The sequence below is a fragment of the Elephantulus edwardii genome, unplaced genomic scaffold (genome assembly GCF_000299155.1).
Source record: "Elephantulus edwardii isolate Elephantulus edwardi_28Jun2011 unplaced genomic scaffold, EleEdw1.0 scaffold00102, whole genome shotgun sequence".
NCBI classification, from domain to species: Eukaryota; Metazoa; Chordata; class Mammalia; order Macroscelidea; family Macroscelididae; genus Elephantulus; species Elephantulus edwardii.
In genome coordinates, this window is record NW_006399852.1 from 10,245,549 (window position 1) to 10,270,540 (window position 24,992).

The window sequence follows — 24,992 nt, forward strand, 5'->3', positions numbered from 1 at the left end:
AAATGAAAAAGAAACTAAATTATTAAAAAAAAGAACATTATGCTGAGGGAAATAAATTAGTCATGCAAAGACAAATACTAAAAAAAAAAAAAAGAGTTGGCTGTTAATAGGAAACGACCGATTGTTTGAATTCATCAGGGGCTTTGTGGCAGAAAGATGTGGCAGTCTGTTTCCTTAAGGAGTACAGCTTTGGAAACCATAGAGACAGTCCTATTCTCCCTACAGAGTCACTAGGAGGTGGAATATACTTGGGCTGCTGCTAGAAATGCCAATGGTTTGAATCCACTAGCAATTCTGAGAGAGAAAGATGAGGCAGTCTGCTACTGTTAAGATTAACCATCAAGAATACAAGAGGAAATTGACTAGACAGTAGTAGATTTGGCTTTGGTTTTGGTAAGGAGTCCTGGCAGCACAGTGATAAAATGCTTGCCTGCTAACCAAAAAGTGGACAGTTTGATCCCACTAGCAACTTTGGTTGAGAAAGGCATGAAATTCAGCTTCTAAAAAAAATTAATAATTATGGAGACAGTTTTATTTTGTTCTACTGGGATCCTACAAGTCAAAATTTGACTCAATGGTAATGAAATTTGTGTTGCTTTGTGAGGGGAGAGGGGTTAGTTAGGTAAGACAGTATTTTATTAGTCAGTGAGTACTTGCTAAGTAGTTGTACTGTTAGCTTAAAGTTGGCTTTTCTAACAATTACATTAGACCCTTCTAGTCTCCATCTACCTTAACTGCAGACATGTAGTCTTGCAAATAATCAACAGCTGTAGAAATAGAATAAGAGAAAGAATGTTTTGACATTGAGCAGCACGACTTGAGGGAGAATGTAGCAAGACCCTGAAAGAGTGAGAACCTGGTGAGAGAGAAAGAGTCTGGTGATGGGGTGGACAGACTGTGGCAAGGTGTAACCAGAAGAGCCCTGAGATAAAGGACACAGGTAAAGATTTTGTTGTGCTTGTTGGATAATTGAAGGAGAAGCTAACTTGTAACTACTCTGAAGCAAACCTTGCTGGATAACTTGGATGTGTGCTACTGAACTGAACTGGAGCCTGGACTAATTGAAGAATTGTGCCTTGGGACTGCTGGACTAAAACTTTTATTTGTATTGGGTGATATTCTTTGCCTCTCCCACTCTGCCGTTCATTGTGGCTGATTGCCTTTGAGTTGGACATGACCTATAGAGACTCTTGGTTCATAGGAACAAAAGGCCTGAAGCCCCTCTACAACTATCGACATTTATCAAAGTTCATAGAGTTTCTGGAGGCATTTTATTTAGGAAGTGAATGCCACTCCTGCTTCCAAACCTGTCATAGTATGTTGTTACTGTTATGTGCCATTGACTTGCCTGTGATCCTAATAAACCCTACTCTCAGCACCAAAACTGTGAGTAAAGTCTGTGAGTCAACAACAAACATCGAATCCAGTGATTGGTGGAAATAGGTGCACGGACATGAAAGGTGGCATATCTGACATAGTAGCTATCTATTTGCTGGTATGGCTATTATTGATGGGGACAGTTCCCCTTTATGAAGTCGGCAGGAGTCAGAATTGGCCATTCTCACATTGCACTGGCTCTTTTGCAATAGTTTTTTTCCTTTTAATTCTGCGCTTCTTTCTATAAAATTTTATAGATATATGTCTTTCTCCCTAGATTTTACTAGGTAATAAGGAGTAAACCTTTCAAGTAACTGTCAGCAGCTCTTAAATGAATATTGCCATTGTAAAAATCACTTATCCATAAGTAATGTTGCATTGAAGATAAAATAAGAGATGACAGAGGAATTTTCCCTCAGTCTCCACCTGGCTCCCTCAGTCAGCAATTCTCTGGTTTTCTGCTCCCCTAAATAATACTTACTTCTCTGTGTGTCCCAGATGTAATTGTTCAGAACTTCTCCCAGCAGGTATAAGAAGTTCATCAGGATGGTTGTACAGCCAAAGAAGATAATTCTGGCTCCTGGGCCGATGTGTTCCAGGAAAGGGTACACCCACATCCCGGTGACATGATGCACCCAACACACCCTGTGAGAGAATTGAGAGGAGACAAGGATAGGAGGGTTACTTTCATATCAGATCTCAAAGTTACTCAAGTTATAAATATACATCGGCACTCACCGCATTCCTTAGCAGACCTGCCAGTCAGGCGTACCTCGGTTAACAGGAATTACCAGAAACAGATGCTGTTGTTTTTACTTTTAATCTGGAAATGACTTTAGGTTCATGGAAGGATTGCAACTCTCTAAAGAGAGTTCCCACCTGTCTTTCATTCAGCTTTTCCTAACGTTAACATCTCTAGAGTCATAAAGCAGTTGCTATAATGATGATATCAACATTGGAGTGACTTGATGAGAATTTAGATAGTGAAGCACTTGGATACTAAGTAAAAGGTTGGCAATCAAATCCATGAAGAGGTGCTAAAAGCTTATGTTGTTACGTGCCATTGAGTTAACCGTGACTTAGAGTGAACCTAGGAACAAAAGACTGAATCTTTGCTCAATCCTGTCCCATCTTCACAATCTCCACCACACTCAGATCCACTGTTTCAGTCCACCCATTTCGTGTCTACAAGTTGCAGTTCTCCTCTCAACTACATACGTTTTCTATGACTTAGAATGTTGTTGTTGTTAAGTGCCGTCGAGTCGCAGGCGACTCATAGCGACACTATGAAGGAGAGTCCTTGATGCTTGACTTAGAATAGAATTGATAATAAGAGTGCATTTTTTTTTAAAAAAAGTACTAAAAATCCATTGCTGTTGAAGTGATCATTTTTAGTAATCTTACTTGGCATCCACTTCCTAAACAACATGCCTCTGGAAAGTCTATGAACTTTGATAAATGATGACAGTTATAGAAAGGTTTCAGGCCTTTTGTTCATAGGGACGCTATGAATCATGCTCAACTCGACGACAGTCAACAACGTAACAACTTAACTAAGCTATAGATTTTATTTGCATTTCCTAGCTTTTCTATTACTGTCTTTTGCTTGTTGCAGGACTCAATCCAAGATTGCACATTGCATTTGGCTGGTCTCTTTTGTCTCTCCAATCCAGGTAGTTCCTCAGTATTTCCTTGTCTTTTGGGACATTTGATGAGTTCTGGTAATTTGAACTTACTGTGTTGTTTTTACACTGATACACAATCTTCTTATTCTTTTTTTTACAAAATACAACCATATACTATTGGGCAACCAAATTATCGTAAAACAAACATTCGTGACTATGTGCCAGAATCCTGGACCACTGCCCTCAACTAGATGTATTCCATATACCAGCAGAGCCCTTCCTGGAAGCCACTGATATCTAGCCTCCCACTCCTTTGAGCTTTTTTTCCACGGTTCATTCTTTCTTTCTACATTACATTGTTGTTGTTGTTGTTGTTATGTGCCATCGAGTCACCTGTGACTCATAGCGACCCTATGTACAACAGCCCTAAACTCCGCTCTGTCCTGTGCCAATCATACCGTCTCTGACACTCCCATCCCAATTATCCCAGTCACTGAATCAATCCACCTCATAGAGGGCCTTCCTCTCCTGCGCTGTCCCTCCACCCTCCCAAGCATAATGTCCTTCTCCAAGGACCGGTCTCTCCTCACTACATGTCCAAAGTATGTTAGACGGAGCCTCAGAATCCTTGCCTCCAAGGAGCTACCCGGTTTAACCCTTTCCAGGATGAATCTGTTTGTTTTCCTAGCAGTCCATGGTATTCTCAATACTCTTCTCCAGCACCACAGCTCAAAGGCATCAATTCTCCTTCTATCCTCCTTGGTCATTGTCCAACTCTCTGATGCATAACAAGTGATTGTGAAGACCATGGCCTGTATCAGACGCACCTTAGTCTCCAGAGAGACACCATTGCTATTCAGTACTTTGGAGAGGTCCCTAACAGCAGACTTTCCCATGGCAATGCGCCTTTTAATTTCCTGGCTGCTGGTGCCAAGACTGTTGACTATGGAGCCAAGCAAACTAAAGCTGTGTACAATCTCAATCTCTTCACCATCCATCTTGATGCTGCCAATTGGTCCAGTGGTGAGAATCTTTGTCTTCTTGACATTGAGCCTCAATCCATATTGTAGGCTGCAGTCCTTGACACTCTGCAGCAGGTGCTTCAGGTCCTCCTCAGTTTCAGCAAGCAGGGTTGTGTCATCCGCATAACGCAGATTGTTGATAAATCATCCACCAATTTGACCCCACATTCCCACATTTCTCCTCATAGAGCCCAGCCTCCTGGATAATCTGTTCTGCATATAGGTTGAAAAGGTATGGAGATAGGATGCATCCCTGGTGTACGCCCTTCCCTATTTTGAACCATGCAGTGTTCCCTTGCTCTGTTCTGACGACTGCCTCCTGGTCCAAGTATAAGTTTTGCATTAGAACGATCAAGTGTTCTGGGATTCCCATTCTTCTCAGTCAGCCATAGTTTGTTATGATCCACACAGTCAAATGCCTTTGCATAGTCAATGAAACACAGACAGACATTCCTCTGGTATTTCCTGTTTTCAGCCAAGGTCCATCTAACATCAGCTACAATATCTCTAGTACCACGACCCCTTGTAAGCCCAGCCTGGACTTCTGGTAGTTCTCTGTTGATGTGCTGTTCCAGTCGTTTTTGGATAATCTTCAGTAAAATCTTGCTTGTATGTGAAATCAGTGAGATTGTTCTGTAGTTTTCACATTCTGTTGGGTCACCTTTCTTTGGGATAGGAACAAATATAGACCTCTTCCAGTCAGTTGGCCAAGTGGTTGTTCTCCAGATTTCTTGGCACAACTTGGTGAGCACGTCCAGGGCAGCATCTGTTAACTGAAATATGTCAATTGGTATACCATCTATTCCTGGAGCCTTTTTTTTTGGCCATTTCCTTCAAAGCAGCCTGAACTTCTTCTTTCATCACCATAGGCTCTTGCTCATATGTTGTTTCATGAAATTCTTCTGTGTTATTTGTAATTATTCTGCTTGTGTTCTGGAGACATTTTGGGTTCAGTGAGAATAAGCAACATTATTAATCTGCACTGTTCTCAAAAGTTTAGTTAGAATATTTGCTCCACTGTCTTGATCCTAATACAACTGCTAACAGCTGTCTTCCAAAATTCTCAGGCTCATTGATTTATCAAATGCTATCAGTTTCAAAGACTAAGTAAAATGCAAGTGACTTTATCACACTAGGAATAATGATTAGCATTTCCACATAATGTATTTTAGGGCCTTTTTTCTTCTTCTCCATGGCTGGAACAGTTTTTTAAGCAGTTTATCTACATATATAGAAAGTCTGACGGCACAAGAGTTAAGAGCTTGACTGCTAAATGAAGGGCTGGCAGTGTGAATTCACCAGTGACCCCACAGGAAAAATCTGGGGTTATTTGCTTCCCAAAATATTACAGCTTAAAATCAGGCTGTTGAACCAGAAGAGTTTATGGGAAACTTCTACTCAGTCTTACAGGATTGTTAATAGTCTGTATCAACTCAATGGCACCTTAAAAAAAAACAACTCATGCAAGTTTATGCCTGTAAGAGTAGAATTGTGCGCCACAGGGATTTCAATGACTTTCCATTCTAGTTCATCAGGTTTTTCTTCCAAGGTGTTTCTGGGTGGACCTGAACCTTCTACCTTTATGTTAGCTGCCTAGTCTGCTATTCTCATCACTAAAGGAGGCAGAGGTAAGATTATATGGGATCATCATGATTGGAGACAACTTAATCAGGCACACTAGTCACTGTTACTGATGTGATTCTAACTTAGTGCTAAGCAACTGTGCTGTTAGCATGAAGGTACACAGTTTGAATCCACCAGCTGCTCTGCTGGAGAAAGACAGACAATCTCCTCCCATGATATTTACTGCCCCTGAAAACTTGCTGGAGGATCAGCTATGGTTCGGCTCCAACTTGATGGTACACAACAAGATATGAGGCTGTAAATCTTAAGTAGAGGAGACCACCTCTCTTCAGTGGAGTGGCAGGTGGATTTGAACGGCTTACCTTCAGATTAGCAGCACAGCATGTTACACATTAAACCATCAGAACTCATTAACTAGATGAAGGGAAGGCACCCCTCCAGGAGAATATTGGTTTTGGGGGGAGGGATGAAAAAAGTTTCACTCATTTGTTGGAAAAACACATACACATAAACACACTATATAATCAGACATACAGTGTATGTGTGGCATCAAGGTTTCAGAAAGTGCAGAGATGAGGAAAACCACACCTAAAAATGCTGCTTGGTAGGGAAAGCCACAGTCAAAGAAAAGTTGAGGAAATCTTGCCCCACAGTGAAGAAGCACTCATGAAATACTCAGGTTGGTTTATTTATATTTAGCCAGCTGGACTCAGTTTAGATGATCCCAATTTTGTTGGCAACATCCAAAGCATCAGAGTCAGGAGCAAGTCGAACATAGGCCTCCTTCTCTCCATCAGGACTAATCAAGGTGTTGGCCTTGACCACATCAATGTCAAAGAGCTTCTTTATAGTTTGTTCAATTTGATGCTTGTTGGCTTTGACATTCACAGTGAACACAAGTGTGTTGTTATCTTCTATCTTCATGACTGACTCTGTGGTCAGAGGAACCTTGATAGGGGTCAGGCTTGTGTCTTCTGGGGGTGCTCTTCCAAGGATATTTCAGCTGCCTTTGTAGTCTCAGCCCCTAGGGCACTGGTAGGTGGGTGATGTGTGGATTTTTTTTTTTTTTGGTGCCTGTGAAAGCCCTTCAGAACTGCCTTCTTGGCCTTAAGTGCTTTTGGTTTGACTTCAGTTTTAGGAAGACAGGGGCTTCCTTCTTCGTTTTCAGTGCCATCTTCATAGAAAGGGTCAAAAGTAACCTTCTAGCTAAAAGATTTTTACACTAAGAGGAGGCTAAACTTGTCAAGATACTGTGTTTCATTTTAAGATATTTTTAAAATATGAAAGCATTTGTGAGAAAGAGAAGAAATTAAATTATTAAATTAGGATAAATAACCTATAGGATTCTGATATAACATACTCCACTTGTTCATAAATTGGAGACAGGTTTAGCTCCATAATTGTAACTAGTGTAAGGAAATGCTGTGTACCCAGTGGATGCTTTATTAGTTTCTACTGAAACATTTAATATCTCCCAATTTAATACGATGAAATTCTAATTGATTTTGCAAATCAACCTGAAAAATCCTCTAGCTCACTATATAACTATCTTCTTTGCTATGCAAACTAGGAGAAAATCAAATAATGAATATGAATTATGCTCTTTGTACCTCTTTCTGGCATCCTGTGTGCTTGTGGCAGAATGACCTGTCTATTTGCAGTGTTTTGGGTGATGACTCTGAGGTTATTTGCAGTGTGCTTTTGGTCCTTATGGAATCAGACCAAAACAATAGTAAATTGAGACAGGAATAATGATCAGCCTATGGTATCTCTTTTAAGTTGTCATTGTGGTTAGGTACCATTGAGTGAAAACCAACCCATAGTATTTTATGCACAACCAAACAAAACACTTCCTCACAATTGCTGCTAACTTTGAGCTCACTGCTGCAGGCCCTGTGTCAGGCCTTCTTGTTAGGGGCTTCCCCCCTCTCCCACGTTCCCCTCTACCAAGCATGGTGTCCTTCTCCAGTGAAGAGTCCCTCCTAATAGCATATACAAGTAGATAGAGAGATGAAGTCTCCCCAGCCATCCTTCTAAGGAACAGTCTAGCTACACTTCTTCCCAAATTTATTCCTTCTTTTGGCAGCTGATGGCATATTAACTATCTTCACAAACACCATGATTCAATCTATCTTTATTTTAGATGACTCCCACATTTGTACCTCCAGTCTTGACCTTTCCCCTGAACTTCAGAATTTCACACCCAATATTCTTAACCATCACTAGGTTGTCAAATAGACATCTTCAATGTAACACTTCCGTGATACCATCATCATTTCTGAATTCTGATTCCCTGCAACTCCACCATCCCAGCCACCTCACTGTTGTGTTGTTGTTAGGTGCTGTCGAGCATGAACAACAGATCTGAACCCTTACCTCTCCTCCACCATCTTTATCATCCCTGACACCCTTGAATCCATTGCTATATCAATCCATCTTCAGCCTTGACCTTTCCCCTGAACTTCAGAATTTCACATCCATCTCATTGAGAGGCTTCTTCTCTTTCACTAACCTTCCATCTTTCCAAGCATGATGTCCCTCTTCAAGGAATGGTCTCACCTAACAACATGCCCAAAGTATGTGAGACGAAGCTCTACCGTCCTTGCCTCTAATGCGCACTCTGGTTGCACTTAATCTTCCACATCCTCCCCTTTTGAAATCAATGACAACTGTGTTACTTGGAGAGCTCAGGTAGCATAGTCCGTAGAGAGTTGCACTGCTAGTGAAGACGGTTATGCCTCTCTGGTCATCTGAATTGTGTCTCTGGTGGTTTGACTCCACCAGCTCTTCAGTGGGGGAGAGATGAGCAAACTCCTCCTGTGTGACCAACAGCCTCAGAAACCCTTGTTCTGAGTCGGCTCCAATCCACGGCCATTAGGTTTTTGAGATCTTATTTGGAAACCTGCTGGAGGGTTGTTATACGTCAGGACCAAGTCAGATAAGAGCAGGGAAAAGAGCCCTAGGGCACATTAGTTTAGTGCTCGACTGCTGAATCTAAAGGTTAAAGGTTCAAACCCATTATCAGTTGTGTGGAAGAAAGATCTTGTGTTCTTTTGGCAAGAAAACCCTCTGGGGTAATTCTACTCTGTTCCATGAAGTTGCTGTGAATTAAAGAAACCAAACCAAAAAACCTCAAGGGAAAAACCACAACAACAACAACGTTTCCCCAGTAGCTCTAGAGTAGCAGAAGTGGAGATTTCTTTGATTCTTCTTTTTCTCATAACCCATATAACAATTCGTCTTTGGATTCTATTGCTCTAATTTATTTCAAAATGGATATCCAAAGTATCTACAGTCATGCCTTGTTCAGTTGCACGGTGGACAGGGTATGCTTTTTACAAATTGAAAGTTGGTGACAACCCTGCTCCAGGCAAGTCTCTTGATGCCATTTTCCCCACAGAACGTGCTCACTTTGTATCGCTGGGTCACATTTTGAGAATTCTCATGCTATTTCATACTTTTTCATAATTGCTGTTGCATATTTAATAGACCACAGTATCAGTTAATCATGACTTTAATATGCACTGGAAAACCCCCAAATTAATGTTACTCATTTAATGTGACATTGACTTTATTGCATGAATCAAACCCACACTATCTCTGAGGAGTATCATCACAGTGATCACCTGGTTTCAAGTCATTGGAACTTCAAGCTCCCTGAAACTGCAGCAGCTTCTTGACTGCCTCCTTGCCATTGCTCGTAGTCCACGCTCCATGTTTGGTTTGTGTCCCTTCGAGTCACGACTGACCCATAGCAGACCCTCCAGGGGGCTTTCAGAAGCAGTTAATGACACAGAAGGAGACTGCCTCTCTTTTATTCATGGAGCTGCTGGTGAATTTGAACCACATGCCTTCAAGTTGGCAGCACAACTTCTTACCATTAAGTCATCAGTGCTTCCCCTACGCCCCATACTCTTAAAGGAGAAGGAAGACTGACTGGTCTGGGTTAAATATAAGGCAGATCATTTCTCTACTCTACTCAAAACTCTTGGTTCCTGTCTCACTTACAGCACCAAAGCCCCTTCCCACAGAGCTCTCCAAGGCTACCCTGCCTAACAGGGCCCGCTACTCTTCACACTTCATCTCCCTCTACACGCCTCACCCTACTCTGCTTGATCACTCCGCCACACGGATATTCCTTGATATTCCTTGAGCACATGGAGTCTGAGAGCCCTTGTATCTGATGCCAAACTTAGAACATTTATTACTCTCCTAGCCCTCAATACCTGCAAAGGTTTTATTCTCTTACTTCCTTTGGGATTTTAACTCAAATGTCACCTTTTCCTTGAGCTCTTCCCTGGTCATTGTATTAAAAAAAAATAATTAGCAACCTACTCCTCTATCACCTTAGGGAGCTCTGGTGGCCTAGTGGTAAGAAACTGCGCTGCAACCTCGAAGGTACACAGTTTGAACCTACTAGTTGTTCGATGGGAGAAGGATAGACCATCTTCTCCCGTGTGACTTATTGTCTCTGAAAACCTGCTGAAAGGTCAGCTATGAGTTGGTTCTGACTGTTGCACAGAACAAGCCTCCTCTACCACCCTGGGACAATCTATCCTCAATTTCCTTATTTCCTCCCTCAGTCATTTACTAAATCTTAGGTATTTTTACTTGTTTGTTTATTGTCTCTACCCAGAGGTTCTGAGGGAGAAAGGCCTGGAAATCTGCTCTTGTAAAGATTACATCGTAGAAAACCCCATGAGGCATTTTTCACTCTGTCACATGGGGTCACTATGTAGAAAAATGGACTTGACAGCACCTACCATACCACCAATAACAACGGCAGTTTACTCTCTGTCCAATAAGGATTTCTGTCTGGTACACTCATTGCTGGATTCCACAATCCTTGGATCAGCGTTTAGCACATAGTTTTCACTCAATAATTGTTTGCTGAATTTATAATAGCATAAAGTTAAATAAAGCTGACAAACAGCAACAACAGCAACATCTGTTTTCTGAATCTTTAGTATAATACAGGCCCTCTGTCAAAGGCTTAAAAATTTTCAATTAAATAAGCAGCCTTTGCAGGGTTTGGCAAGCCTTCGTAAGGAAGGACAAGATGGCAAATATTTGCAGCTTTGCAGGTCATGTGGTCATTGCCACAACTGCTCAGCTCTGTTACTGTCCTGAGAAAACGCACCAACAGATTAGCAGGGATGTGTTGTTCTTGTAAGGCGCCATGAAGTACAACTGACAGTGACCCAATGAACAACAGATTTAAATTCCCAACTGGGTAATCTGCAAAACAGTTTACTGTCTTTTTGACGAGTGTTGTTGTGTTTTCACATCCTAATTAAACGTGGCATTCTTTTCTTTAGCTAGTTGTTATGTTGTTGTTGTTAGGTGTCCTCCAGTTGAGTATGACTCATAGCGATTCTATATAACAGAAATGAATCCTGTCCTATCCTGTGCCATCCTCATCATCTTCGATACACTTAAAGTCATTACTGCAGTCACCGTGTCAATCCATCTTGTTGGGGGTCTTCCTCTCCTTTGCCACCTTTCCGAGCATGATGTCCTTTTCCAGGAATAGTCTCTCCTAACAACATGCCTGAAGTATGAGAGATGAAGCTTTGTTATCCTTGCCTTCAAGAAGCTCTCTGGCTGCACCTTTCCCAAGACGTATCTGTTTGTTCTTTTCAATCACTTGCTAGGCCTCTGGCAGCTGGACAATGAATAAAGATAACAGAAGAATGAATGCCTTTGAGCTGTGGCGTTGGAGAAGTGTACTGAATCTCTCATGATCTGCCAAAAGAACAAACAGTGAAAAAGACAGGGACTCTCAATGAAATGGTTTGACACAGTGACTGTGACAATGGGTTCACGTGTGCCAGAGATGAGGATGGCACAGGATAGGACAGGGGGCAGGTCTGTTGTTCGTAGGGTCATATTCAATTCAATGCTACCTAGCAACAACAACTTCATGTGTGTGTGTGTGTGTAGATTTATTTCCCTAAATGAGACATTTCCTACTGCCTCCAGGAGTGATTCTTGATTCTTCTTATTTTCTTACATCTTCTCAGTTACTGAAGGGCTTTCACGTGGGGTTTCATTTGGATCGCAGCAATGATGCATTCACTTGTCCTAACAAGTTGTACATCCACCATATGTTTCCTTAGTGTAACCAGACCTCACTTTTCTGCATGAAAATTACTCACGGCTTTGCTGATCCACTTGTACTCTTTTCAGTTCTTGGTTGCCTTTCATTTGTTAACACAGTTAGGCTTTCTTCTAATTAATAACCCCAAAAGTACAAGCTTAAGTAATGATGCCAACATTAATTTTAGACCTGTGGTACAAAGGGTTAAGCACTGGACGACTAAAAAAAGGGTCATTCCCAGAAGCAAGCTGGAAGTAAGACCTGATGTTCGGCTCCTGAAAAATAATACCCTTGGAAACATTTTGGAGGGAAACTCTCCTCTGCCCACTGGCATTGTCACAAGTTTGAGTAGACTCAAAGACATCTAACAACTAGAAGCAAATGACCTCTGTATTGCTCATTGTTCACAGCTTCAGTTTGCTCGGCTCCACAGTCAACACTCTTGGCACCAGCAGCCAGGAAATCAAAAAACATATTGCGATGGGAAAGTCTGCAGTTAGGGACCTCTCTAAAGTACTCAAGAGCAACCGGTGTCTCTCTGGAGACAAAGGTGCGCCTAATACAGGCCATGGTCTTTGCAATCACTTGTTATGCATCAGAGAGCTGGACAATGACTAGGGAGGATAGAAGGAGAATTGATGCCTTTGAGCTGTGGTGCTGGAGAAGAGTATTGAATGTACCATGGACTGCCAAGAAAACAAACAGATTCTTCCTAGAGAGGGTTAAACCAGGCTGCTCCTTGGAGGCAAGGTTGCTGGGGCTTCGTCTGACATACTTTGGACATGTTGCAAGGAGAGACAGGTCTTTGGAGAGGGACATCATGCTGGGTAGAGTGGAGGGACAGTGCAGGAGGGGAAGACCCTCTATGAGGTGGATTGATTCAGTGACTGGGGTAATTTGGATGGCTGTGTCAGAGGCAATGAGATTGGCACAGGATAGAGCAGGGTTTAGGGTTGTTGCACATAGGGTCGCTATGAGTCGCAAACGACTCGAAGGCACATAACAACAACAACAACACCTCTAATGATAACTTATACAACTAACATTTGTCTCCTATCTGAAGACTCTGCTAATGATGGAGATAGTAAATACAGAGTTAAACAAGGTAAAGGTAATTCCTGTCCTTATTCCTCAAGGAGTATAATCTAGTGAGGACTGCCAATAGTGAACGAGTAATTAAAATTGTAGTTGCTGTTGTTGTTAAAGCATTTATTGAGACTATCAGAGATTACAGGCTTCAGTATAAATTACAGAACATAAAGAAAACAGAAGTCTTCACAATTTGACCAACAACCCACATTATGATAGAGAAAAGATTGATTTCCTCTTTAATTTAATAACCATGGAACGAGTAGAAAAATAAAAGGATGTGTTGTTATTGTACTGGGAAAAACTGGTGTCAAGGACCTCTTTAAAATGCTAATGAGCAAGGATACCACTTTACAGACTAAGGTGTGCCTGATCCAAGTCCTGGTATTTTCAATCTTTAAACATTTCATATGTAAGTGAAAAACAGACAATGAATAATGGACTATCAAAGAAGAACTGATGCACTAAATCACAGTGTTAGTGAAGAATGGTAAATATATCATGGTCTGCCATTTATTATTCTTCGGTGTCATTGAGTATGACCCATAGGAAACCTATGAATAATAGATATGAACCCTACCATCCTGTGCCATCCTCACACTTCCAGCACACTGGAGCCCAATGCGGCAGTCACTGTGTCAATCCACGTGGTTGAGGGTCTTCCTCTCATTTACTGATCCTCTGCCTTTCCAAGCATGATGTCTCTCTACAAGGTACAGCCTTTCCTAGCAACATGCCCACAGTATGTGAGGAAGCTTTATAGTCTTTGCCTCCAAAGAGCACTCTGGCTGCATTTTCCCCAAGATACAGTTGTTCTTTTGGCCGTCCATATGATGTTCATTACACTTCTCCAACACCACAGCTCAAAGGCATTAATTCTTCTTCTGTTATCCTTATTCACAGTCCAGCTCTTAGATTTATAACAAGTGATTGGAAGGACCATGGCCTGAATCAGATGCACCTTAGTCCTCAAACTGACATCATTGCTCCTCACTAATGTGGAGAGGTCCTTGACTGCAGACTTTCCCAGTGCAATACCTCTCCTGCTGGTACCAAGTGAACAGAGTGAGGGAATATTACATAGCTTTAAATTGAGAAGGGAGTGTATCAGGTTTGTATTCTCTCTCCATTCCTATTCAATCTGTATGCTGAACAAGTTATTTCAGAAGCTGCACTCTATGAAGAAGAATGTGGCATCAAGATTGGAGGAAGGCTCCATAACCGTCATTACACAAATGACACAACTTGATTTACTGAAAGGTGAGGAGGACATGAAGTACATGTTGCAGAAGATCAAAGAATACAGCCTTCAATATGGATTACATCTCAATATTGAGAAAACAAAGATTCTTCCCACTGGACCAAGAAGCATTGCTATGACAGATGGAAAAAAGATTGAAACTGTCAATGACTTAATCTTACTTAGTCTGTCATAAGAATGAACAAACCCATTTTGAAAGAAATACAGCTATAATGTTCCTTAGAAGCAGGGACAGTGTGACTTTGTTACATATATTTCGGATATGTTACCTGGGAGAGTCACCCCCAACAGGAGGTCATTCTATTTGGTAAAGTCGAAGATCAGTGAAAATAGAAGAAACCCAATACGGTGGGTTGGCAGAGTGGGTGCAACAAGGGTTCAAGGCTAAGGGCAGTACATGTCTGTGTGATGTTATCGTCCGTCCTCATGGAGCCACTGCGAGTCACAATAAATTCAATGGCATTGAACAGCAACAATAATAAATACTACTATCAGAAATGCTTTACTTTTATTATTTACTTTTGTTATTGGAAAAGTCTAGAAATCAAGCTATTTGCCATTTTTTTTTCCCGCCACAAGAAATCTGTTTTGTCTTTGTATGTCAAGCAAGCCATTTTGACTCCTCCCAACTCCTATCTGATAGACAGCTTGATGGTAACAATTATATTAGTCCACTGCTCTTAGTCAATGCTAGTTTTGGTGGATGGCATTTAGAATCCTAGTAAGTGTTTATCCTAGGATGGGCAATAGGAAATCTTTGAGGGATTGAAAAGAAATCTGAAATGAAAAAGATTGATCTAAAAGCCGGTTATATATAGAAATGGTGGTGGCTGGAAGTGGAATGATGGCATTATCAATGTAAATCAGTGGATATATTTAAAAGATACGTAGACCACTTAACCAAACCTACTGCCAATGTATCAACCCTGCCTCAGGAACTCGGCAGGACAGAGCTCGATGCTCCCACAGCCCATCCGGGGCTGGAAATCTTTATAGAGAAGCCCACTGCCTCATCTTTAGCCCACAGCATGACTGGTGAGTTCACACTGCCAAACATCATAAGGCCAGCATCCTCTGGGCCCCTATATGTAGACTGTTGCCTCTTAAACTCTGGATCTCAAGTCATAACATGCCAAAGATGGCTCATATCGTGTTATGAGAGGTGGTAGTTACATTTTGTAGGAAGTTTGCAAGTTGGCTGGTTAGTCGTTTGAAAGGGATCTTAATGACGTATTAATACTAGGAGTACAGACAAACACTACACATCAGGCTCCTGTCTCTAAAGGCCTAGAAGCTAAACATTTGCCAGTGATCCTAGGGTTACTAGCAGACACTCAGAAAAAAAAAAAAAAGAGAACAGCAAATATCTGTGTGCTTTGCATGTAATGAGGTAAAATATTGTGAAATTTCTCTTTAAGTGTGTGTGTGTGTGTGTGTGTGTGTGTGTGTGTGTGAATTGTGCATGACTGGGCCATAAAGTTGTTTGTTTTTCTTAAAGTGCTTCTTTTATTAACAGCAAAAGAAATTTGAAAGGCCCTGGTTTAGGAAACAGAATGAAGAGAGCTTGGTGAGAGATTGGATTAGGCAGTGAGAGCATTATGATGAGTTAAGGATTATTCATAGATTCCTGGCTTGATTAACTGGGTGGAGAGCACTGCATTTCCTGAGATAGGGAATGCGGTAAGTGAGTGGGCTTGAGAGAGTGATGCATTCAGTTTGGATGTGTTGAGTTTGAAGTGTCTGGAAGATTTCCAAATGGAGATTTGCTGAAGGAAGTCAGCTACACAGGTCTGGATTAAAGAAAAAGACTGATGCATTAATACCGATACTGGATTCATCAGCAAAAAGGTAGTGGCTGAAGCCGTCTGAAGAGGTCATAATCACTCAGGTAGAGTTTAGGATATGAAAGAAATGGGCTCATGAGAGAGTCTTGAGAAAGGGATGAGTAGAGGAGGATGAAGAACTCAGGGAGGCCACAGAGTGGAGCAGTGGCATGGAAGGAAGGGAGTCAAAGGTCATGCTTTGAGGCCAATGGATTACTGATTTACGTGAAGAATCCCAGCATTAGCACATCATCTTTGGGAACTGACAATAATGAGAAGATTGGTCTTCCAGCTCTAAAGTGGAGGCAAGTCATTGCTCCAATTCCAAGTGGTATGTGTATCATTCAAATCTCCTTTGCATGCTGATTGGGTAGAAATGCTACCCTTATTTATATTGGGTAGACACAACCTATCTTACCACTGAGGCCATTTAATTTTTTAAGACTCTCAGAAAAATGGGAATCCCATGCTAATGAGAAACCTATACTTGGACCAAGAGGTAGTCGTCAGAACAGAGCAAGGAAACACTGCATGGTTCAAAATTGGGAAGGGCATATGCCTGGAACATGTCCTGTCTCCATACCTTTTCAACCTGTATGGAGAACAGATTATCCAAGAGGCTGGGCTCTATGAGGAGAAATGTGGGGTCAGGATTGGTGGAAGATCTATCAACATCTGTGTTACACAGATGACACACCCTGCTTGCTAAAACTGAGGAGGACCTGAAATGCTTGCTGCAGAGGGTCAAGGACTGCAGCCTTCAATATGGATTGAGGCTCAATATCAAGAAGACAAAGATTCTCACTACTGGGCCAATTGGCAGCATCAGGATGGATGGTGAAGAGACTGAGATTGTACACAGCTTTAGTAGGGATGACTCCACAGTCAACATTCTTGGCAACAGCAGCCAGAAAATTAAAAGATGTATTGCGATGGGAAAGTCTGCTGTTAGGGACCTCTCTAAAGTACTGAAGAGCAATGGTGTTTCTCTGGAGACTAAGCTATATCTGATACAGGCCATGGTCTTTGCAATCACTTGTTATGCGTCAGAGAGTAGGACAATGACTAAGAAGGACAGAAGGAGAATTGATTCCTTTGAGCTGTGATGCTGGAGGAGTATTGAATATACCATGGACTGCTAAGAAAACAAACAGGTTCATCCTGGGCAGGGTTAAACCAGGTGGCCCCTTGGAAGCAAGGATTCTGAGGCTTCGTATGACATACTCTGTACATGTTGTAAGGAGGTACTGGTCCTTGGAGAAGCACATCATGCTTGGGAGGGTGGAGTACATCGCAGGAGAGGAAGGCCCTCTATGAGGTAGGTTGATTCATTAACTGGAGTAATCGGGATGGGTGTATCAGAGACAGTCTGATTGGCACAGGACGAACAGAGTTTAGGACTGTTGTACATAGGGTCACTATGAGTCACAAGTGACTTGATGGCACATAACAACAACAGCAACAAAAGAAGATTTAGACTCATCAACAACCTGTGTCATGAAGATGTCACAATCTTGGTTGCTGAAACTGAGAGGGACTTGAAGCATTGGCTGCAGAATGCTAAAGACTGCAGTCTTCAATATGGATTGCATCTCAACATCAAGAAGACAAAGATTCTCACCACTGGGCCAATTCGCAGCATCATGATGGATGGGGGGAAAAAGACTGAGGTTGCTAACAATTTTATCTTGCTAGTATCCACAATCAACACTCTTGGCACCAGCAGTCAGGAAATCAAAAGACTAGTTGTTTTAGGAAAGTCTGCTGTCAGGGACCTCTTCAGAGTGCTAAAGCACAACAATGTCAGTCTAGAAACTAAAGTGTGCCTGATCCAGGCCATGGCCCTTGCAATTACTTTCTATGCATCAGAGAGATGGACAATGACTAGGAGAGTTGATACCTTTGAGCTGTGGTGCTGAAGAAGAGTATTTAATATACCATGGACTGCTAGGAGAGCAAACAAGTTCATCCTGGAGAGAGTGAAGCCAGGCTGCTCCTTGGAGGCAAGGATTCTGAAACTCCATCTGACATCCTTTGGACATGCTGTAAGGCGAGATCAGTCCTTAGATGGATGTCATGCTTGGGAGGGTGAAGGGACAGCACAGGAGAGGTAGACCCTCAATGAGATGGATTGATTCCGTCACTGGGGTAATGGGGACAGGTGTGTCAGAGACAATAAGATTGGCAAGGGATAGAGCAGGGTTTGGGGTTGTTTACATAGGATTGCTATGAGTCGCAGTGGATGGCACATAACAACAAGAAGCGTATGTCCCAAATGTTAACCGGAGACCTCTTTAAGCCTAATCTTCTAATTTTAGGAAGCTTTGATCTAGATGTTTACTTGAGACCTCTCCCTCTTTTTAGACCCAACCCTCTAATTTTAGGATAATTCCAAAGGCCCCTTTGGTCATCTCTGAGTATTGACTGCATAATGCCTGATTCTTGATGTATATTTTGAGACTCTAGGATACAGCTCTTACTGCATAGTCTATATTAAGTTGCACTGCTAACCGCAAAGGAAGCACCTCTTTGGTGGTTCAAATCCACCAGTGACTCCTCAAGAGGAAGATGGACAATCTTCTGCCTTGTAAACCCAATGGAGGGTCTTCTCTAAGTCAGTGCTGATGCTACAGGAAGGAGTTTGAGTTTCTATCAATGGACAGTCTGACATAGGTACAAACCAGTCTTGGAGGAAATACAATGAAAAGGCTCCTTATAAGCAAGGACGTGAGACTTTATCTTGCTTACTATGGATGAGTCATCAGGAAAGACTAATTGCTAGAAACAGACATCATGCCGGTAACATAGGAAGTCAGTGATAAATTGGGAAAGCTTCAATGAGATGGGCTGGCACAACACCTGTCATAATGGCCTCAAACATACCAATGATGGTAAGGGTCTCACAGGTGCAGGCAATGCTTTGTTCTGGCATGTGTAAACTCACTACTTGGCAACTAGCAACTCTATGCCAGGTGGGGTGAGGAGTTGGAGGAATGCCAACCTGAGTCCTTGGGGAGGTCACAGTGTTGAGGGTCTGCCAAAAATTTTGTACATATTTAGGTCCTGAAGACTATAGCACGCAGCATCATTTTAGAGCACATAATTCTCCTTGGTAATGTCTATTGCATAAGGTACTGCCTCATAGACAAGGACCAAATAGAAGAACCTCCTCTTCAGCAGTGTTGAAGTATTCTCTAACTCAGTAGCAGAGGCTAAGTTATACACATTCCACCAGTTCCACTGAGTAGTCTGCAGGAAACTATTTTAAGGAATAAGTATTTTTATTCTTATGACTTCACAGGATATTTTTGGTTTAAGGTTTATCTGAGGTCAAATTTCAGGACCTTATCCTCCCCTGTGCCTCTTACAGTAGCTTGAGTCTATAAGGATTTGGCTTCTGTTCTGCATTTCCCCCCTTTTGATTCTTTGATGAAAATGTCCAGTAATGGTAGCTGGACACCAACCATCCAGTTCATTAGATCTCATGGCAAAGGTTGTAGTTATTTTTTGAAGCAAACAGCCACACTTGAAATTCATGAAAGTCTTTCTAATGTTCACAACAGAAGTATCACAAACTCAGAGAACATAGAAGTTACATTTACTAGGTGCTGGCTTCACGTCAGTGTGACCCGTGGAAGTCACATAGGAGTACAGGATCAGAAAAGTTAGTATTTGATGTTATACACTGCTGTCACTGTAATAACATTCTCAATTTCTAAATGGGGGACTTTATTTTCTTTCTATACTGGAGTCCATAAGTTATGTAACTAGTATTGTCTATACAGTTGTCTCACTCTTCAGATCATTTATATATTAATGAGGACACATTGGATATTGTTTTACTACCTTGAGCTTTAATTTCCCTTCAGTAAAGTGATTTACAAAAGACTAAGCAATTCAGAGGCACAAGACTAGATATTGTAAAGCTTTTAGCAAAGTTGATATATGTTAGATGAATTACTAGCAAACAAAACAAGACAAAAATTTCTACTGCTGCCTCTTAGGTAAGAAATACAGAATATTTGCCTGTACTTCTGACACACAATAATGTTCTCAAGGTTGCAAGTTTCTCCACCCATCCCTGGGGAGGGAGGCAAATGGTGTGTGCCTCCCAGAATGAGTTCCTGCCATGAGGTAATGAGGGAATGTGTTTTCTTCCTGATTCTAAATCACAAGTATCAGAGTGATTTATCCATAAAGTCAGGCCACTAATCCATTTCAGAATATTTCCCCCCAACACATGCCTAAGCCACTTTTAAACCGTAATTTAAAGAAAGTCAGTTATTCTTTAATTCCTATTTTCTACAATATACTTGGTCTTGTGGAGATAATTTAATTTACATTTCTCCTAATATCCCTCATGACTATTTTACTTAACTTTAATTATGTGGACCTTCTCAAAGCACCTAAGTGCCAAGCATCAAGTTGACACATTGAAAGATGTAGAGAACATGTGTTCTCTGTGAAAGGGATTGGAGAGCGTAGCCAGCCAGGAACTACGATGGCTGGTTGGGGAGAGACTGAGTAAGATGGGTTCAATAATGTATACTGCACTGAAACAGAGGAGGGAGAGAACCGTTTAAAAGAGAGATGTAACTGGGTATTTCTGTCATCACAGGAGACTAGAGCGAGGGCTACATGGTGGAGGGGACCTGGGGGAGGGTTTGTAAAACAATGAAAGAATCTTTTCTTTTACTTTTCCATAATTTTTGGACTCATGTACTTATAACTTGTTAGTCAAATTTGTGTCTTCTAGGTTGCAACACCCCCATGATACATCTTGAAGGATATGTACATGTACAGCCAAGCACAATCAATAAGAGTGCATCTGAATTCCAAAATCAATCTCCATAAGTCTATGTGTTTCCTATTGCCAAAGGGGCCCTTTAGAGTAAGTGAGAGAAGATCTTCACCCTGAAACCCACAGTGTCCCTTTTCAGCAGGAAGTAGCTAAGAGAATACGCCGTCCCCTTTTCCTTATGACTCAGGGTGAAGTCTCTCTCAGGGAGGAGTGATGGGGAATGGCAAAGGATACACTGACAAGGAAGATTGATCAGAGCTGGCTTTGACAGGCACTGTGGCATTTGGACAAGAACAAACTGGGAGGAGGGTGGAGAGAATGGTGCAACAATGAATGAGTGGAAGCCCAAAATCTCTGTAAATGTTTATGAAAATTAATAAAATATAATTATAGAAAAAAAAAAAGAAAAATCATCAAGAGGGCTGCAGCAGCGAGAACACATATTCCAATTTCCTTTGGAAGGGGAGGAAAAAGGGCATCCTTGATTCCACAACAGAAAATAATAAATTTTCCAAAATACTGAAGAGCAACGATGTCAGTTTGAAGACTAAGATGCGCCTGACTCGGGCCATGGTCTTTTCAATCACATGCTGTGCATCTGAGAGCTGGACAATGATTAGGATGACAGAAGAAGAACTGATGCTTTTGAGTTGTGTTGGAGAAGAGCACTGAATATTCTATACACAGTCAAAACAACAAATGGGTATGTTTTGCAAAAAAGTACAGCCACAGCACTCCTTGGAGGTAAGGACGGTGAAGCTTTGTATCTCATATTTTGCATAAGTTGGTTGTTGTTTGTTGTTGTTATGTGCCGTCGAGTTGCTTGTGACTCATAGCGACCCTATATACAATAGCCCTAAACCGTGCTCTATCCTGTGCCAATCTCATTGCCTCTGACACATTCATGCCGATTACCCCAGTCACTGAATCAATCCACCTCATTGAGGGTCTTCCCCTCCTGCGCCGTCCCTCCACTCTGCCCAGCATGATGTCCCTCTCCAAAGACCTGACTCTCCTTACAATATGTCCAAAGTATGTCAGGCGAAGCCCCAGAATCCTTGCCTCCAAGGAGCAGCCTGTGTCAATTCTCCTTCTATCCTCCCTAGTCATTGTCCAACTCTCTGATGCATAACAAGTGATTGCAAAAACCATGGCCTGTATAAGGCGCACCTTAGTCTCCAGAGAGACACCGTTGCTCTTGAGTACTTTAGAGAGGTCCCTAACCGCAGACTTTCCCGTCGCAATACGTTTTTTTTTTTTATTTCCTGGCTACTGGTGCCAAGAGTGTTGACTGTGGAGCCGAGCAAACTGAAGCTGTGAACAATCTCAATCTCTTCATCATCCATCCTGATGCTACTGATTGGTCCAGTGGTGAGAATTTTTGTCTTCTGGACATTGAGCCTCAGTCCATATTGAAGGCTGCAGTCCTTGACCCTCTGTAGTAAGTGCATGAGGTCCTCCTCAGTTTCAGCAAGCAGGGTTGTGTCATCTGCATAACGCAGATTGTTGATAGATCGCCCACCAATCCTAACACCACACTTCTCCTCATAGAGCCCAGCCTCTTGGATAATCTGCTCTGCATACAGGTTGAAAAGGTACGGAGACAGGACACACAACATCTGTAGTGTCTCTCCAACATCTTCCATGCTAATGTTCTGGTTATCCCTGCCATGAGAATAGAGCTTCTTTGATGCTCTTTCCTCTCAATCTCTCTCAACTCTCTTTGTTGTAGTTGTTGTTGTTAGGTGCCGTCAAGTCGAGCACACTCATATCGACCCTCTGAACAGCCGACCTGAACCCTGCCCTCATCATCTCTGACACACCCCAGCCCATTGCTAAAGTCATCGTGTTCATCCATCTCATTTGGGTTCTCCTTCTTCTTCCCTGACTCTTCATCTTTTCAAGCATGATGTCTCTTTTTAAGGAGTAGACTCTCCTAGCAACATGGCCAAAGGCTGAAGGACAAAGCTTCACCTTCCTTGCTTCTAAGGAGCACTCTGGCTCCACTTTCCCCAAAACATACCTGATTTTTCTTTTGGTAGGCCATGAGATAGCTATCTGTACTATACTCCAACACAACTCAAAGACACTGATCTTTCTCTGTCATCCTTATTCACTGTCCAGCTCTCTGATGCATAGCAGGTGAGCAACACAGCCCATTTCCCAAGCATTTCTTGAGCTCCTGTTTTGTGTTGTGTCGAGTGCCAATTCTTCGCCCATCTCTGTGTTAGCTGTGTTTTATCTGCTACTTCTACCACTGCCAAGTGTTTCTTAAACTTTCGTATTTAACACACATTTGCTCAGGGTTTACTACATGTCAGAGTTCCTGGGTTAAACAAGTTCTGAACTATTTAACTGCTAATGGAAAGGCTGGAAGTTTGAGTACACCCAGAGGCATGAACCTCAGAATAAAGATCTATTGATCTACTCCTAAAAAAAAAAGAAAGAAAAGAAAAGAAAAGAAAAAGTCAGCCATTTATATGCTATGAAGCACAGTTCTACTCTGACGCATATTGGGTTGCCACGAGGATCAGTCAGTTCCATAGCAACTGTGGTTTATAAAGTGGTTTATTTACTATGTATTAACCATGAATATAGCAAAGGGAACATAGGTGGAGTCCCCGTTCTTGTAACAGACTTCTCAGTCTAAAAGCAAATCAATAACGTAGATGATGCTATAGTGCTATGTTCTTACTAAGGGAAAGGAAGGCCAGCAAGGACTGTTTGGCCCTTTTGTTTTGTTTTTGAATCAAGCATGTACTGTTAGTATTTTAGAGAGAGTACTTTTCAAGTTGAGTTTTGGGGTCTATGAAACATTTTTTTTTTACTACAATCAAGCCATCAAAAGTTCCAAGAAGCTTATATACCAAAAAGGCTGATGGTCTCTGTCTTGCTCGACTCCAGTTCTCAATCTCCTTACAATACTATTTTTCATTCTCCCGAAAGTCACATTCAACTGTCTCAGCTGCTGCTTTTGGATTTTAAGACCATGTTTCTTAATAATATCCATATGTCGCTCTCTCTCAATGTGTCAGTTTCAGATTTTATCATGCCTCACAACATGAAAGTCCTCTTACAAACATTCCCTTATCTCCCCTACCCCCCTTTAACCATCCCATAACATAATTTTGGATGAATCAGTATTCAATATTTTCAGTTTTGTTGTTGTTGTTGTTAGGTGTTGTCAAGTCAGCTATGACTCATAGTGAACAGCAGATCGGAATTCTGCCCTATCCTGAGCCATCCTCACACTTTCTGCCAAGTTCAAGCCCGTTGATACAGCCACTGTGCTGATCCGTCCCTTTGAGGGCCATCCATCCTCTCTTTTGCTGATCTCTCCCAGCATGAAGTCTTTTCCCAAGGACTTATTCCTCCTGTTAACATGCTCAGAGTCTGTAAGACGAAGCTTTGCCATCTTTGCCTCTGAGGAGCACTCCCTCCAAGATAGATTTGTTTATTTTTGGCAGTCCATGGGACATGTCTACATAACTTTTGTTCACGGTTGAGCTAAAGAGATTACTAGTATTATGGTTTTTCCCCTCATGTTTTTTTCTTCTTTGGAAAACAAAACTGCTGTTAATGAAAGACCTATTGCCAGGTTCTCACGTAATTCTTCAACAGCTCTCTCAAACACCTTTCTGTCAAATGTTTAAACATAAATATAAACTCCAGGTTTTAGTTCTTTTTTTCCCTTGAAGCTCCCAGCTCCCTTGCTTTAGTCAGGAGTGGTGTTCTCTGGGCCTACAGCACAGCTGCCATCCTGGAATTTGCTTTGCCTTGCAGGCACTCTTGAGTGGAGACCATGTCTTCCCCATTCACGTTGCTGTGGCTGCTGTGTGCCACCAATGTGTCAAGTGAGTCAGAGATGATGAGGATGGCCCAGGATAGGAAAAAGTTCACATCTGTTGTTTATACAGTCACCACGAGTCAGAATCAGCTCAGTGGCATCTAACATAGTGACCCTGCAAACAACGCTCTGAAGCCAGCCCTATTCTGATACATTCTCACCATCTCCAACACACGTGGGCTCATTGCTGCAGTCACTGAATCAATCCATCTTTTCGAGGATCTTCTCTTATGCTGACCCTCTACGTTTCCAAGCATGATGTCCTTCTTCAAGGACAGGCCCCTCCTAACAACATGTCCAAAGCATTCGAGACAAAGTTCCACCCTCTTGGCTTCCAACGAGCACTCTGGTTTCACTTTCTCCAGGACTGTTCCCTTGGCATGATAATAGTTTACTCTCGCATGCTGAAGCACTTAGCTTAAAAGCTATCTAGGAAAACAAGAAGGTAAGGTGATTTAAAAAA

At 41.9% G+C, this 24,992-nt stretch overlaps 1 protein-coding gene across 1 annotated transcript in view; it reads right to left on the minus strand.

The window, feature by feature from the left end:
* Nucleotides 1-24,992, minus strand: part of AIG1 (androgen-induced 1) — a 381,775-nt gene that overhangs the window by 8,647 nt on the left and 348,136 nt on the right. The window contains exon 5 of the mRNA XM_006891683.1: nt 1,859-2,022. Within this exon, the coding sequence (XP_006891745.1) occupies nt 1,859-2,022 (164 nt within the window). The remainder of the gene's footprint in view (nt 1-1,858; nt 2,023-24,992) is intronic.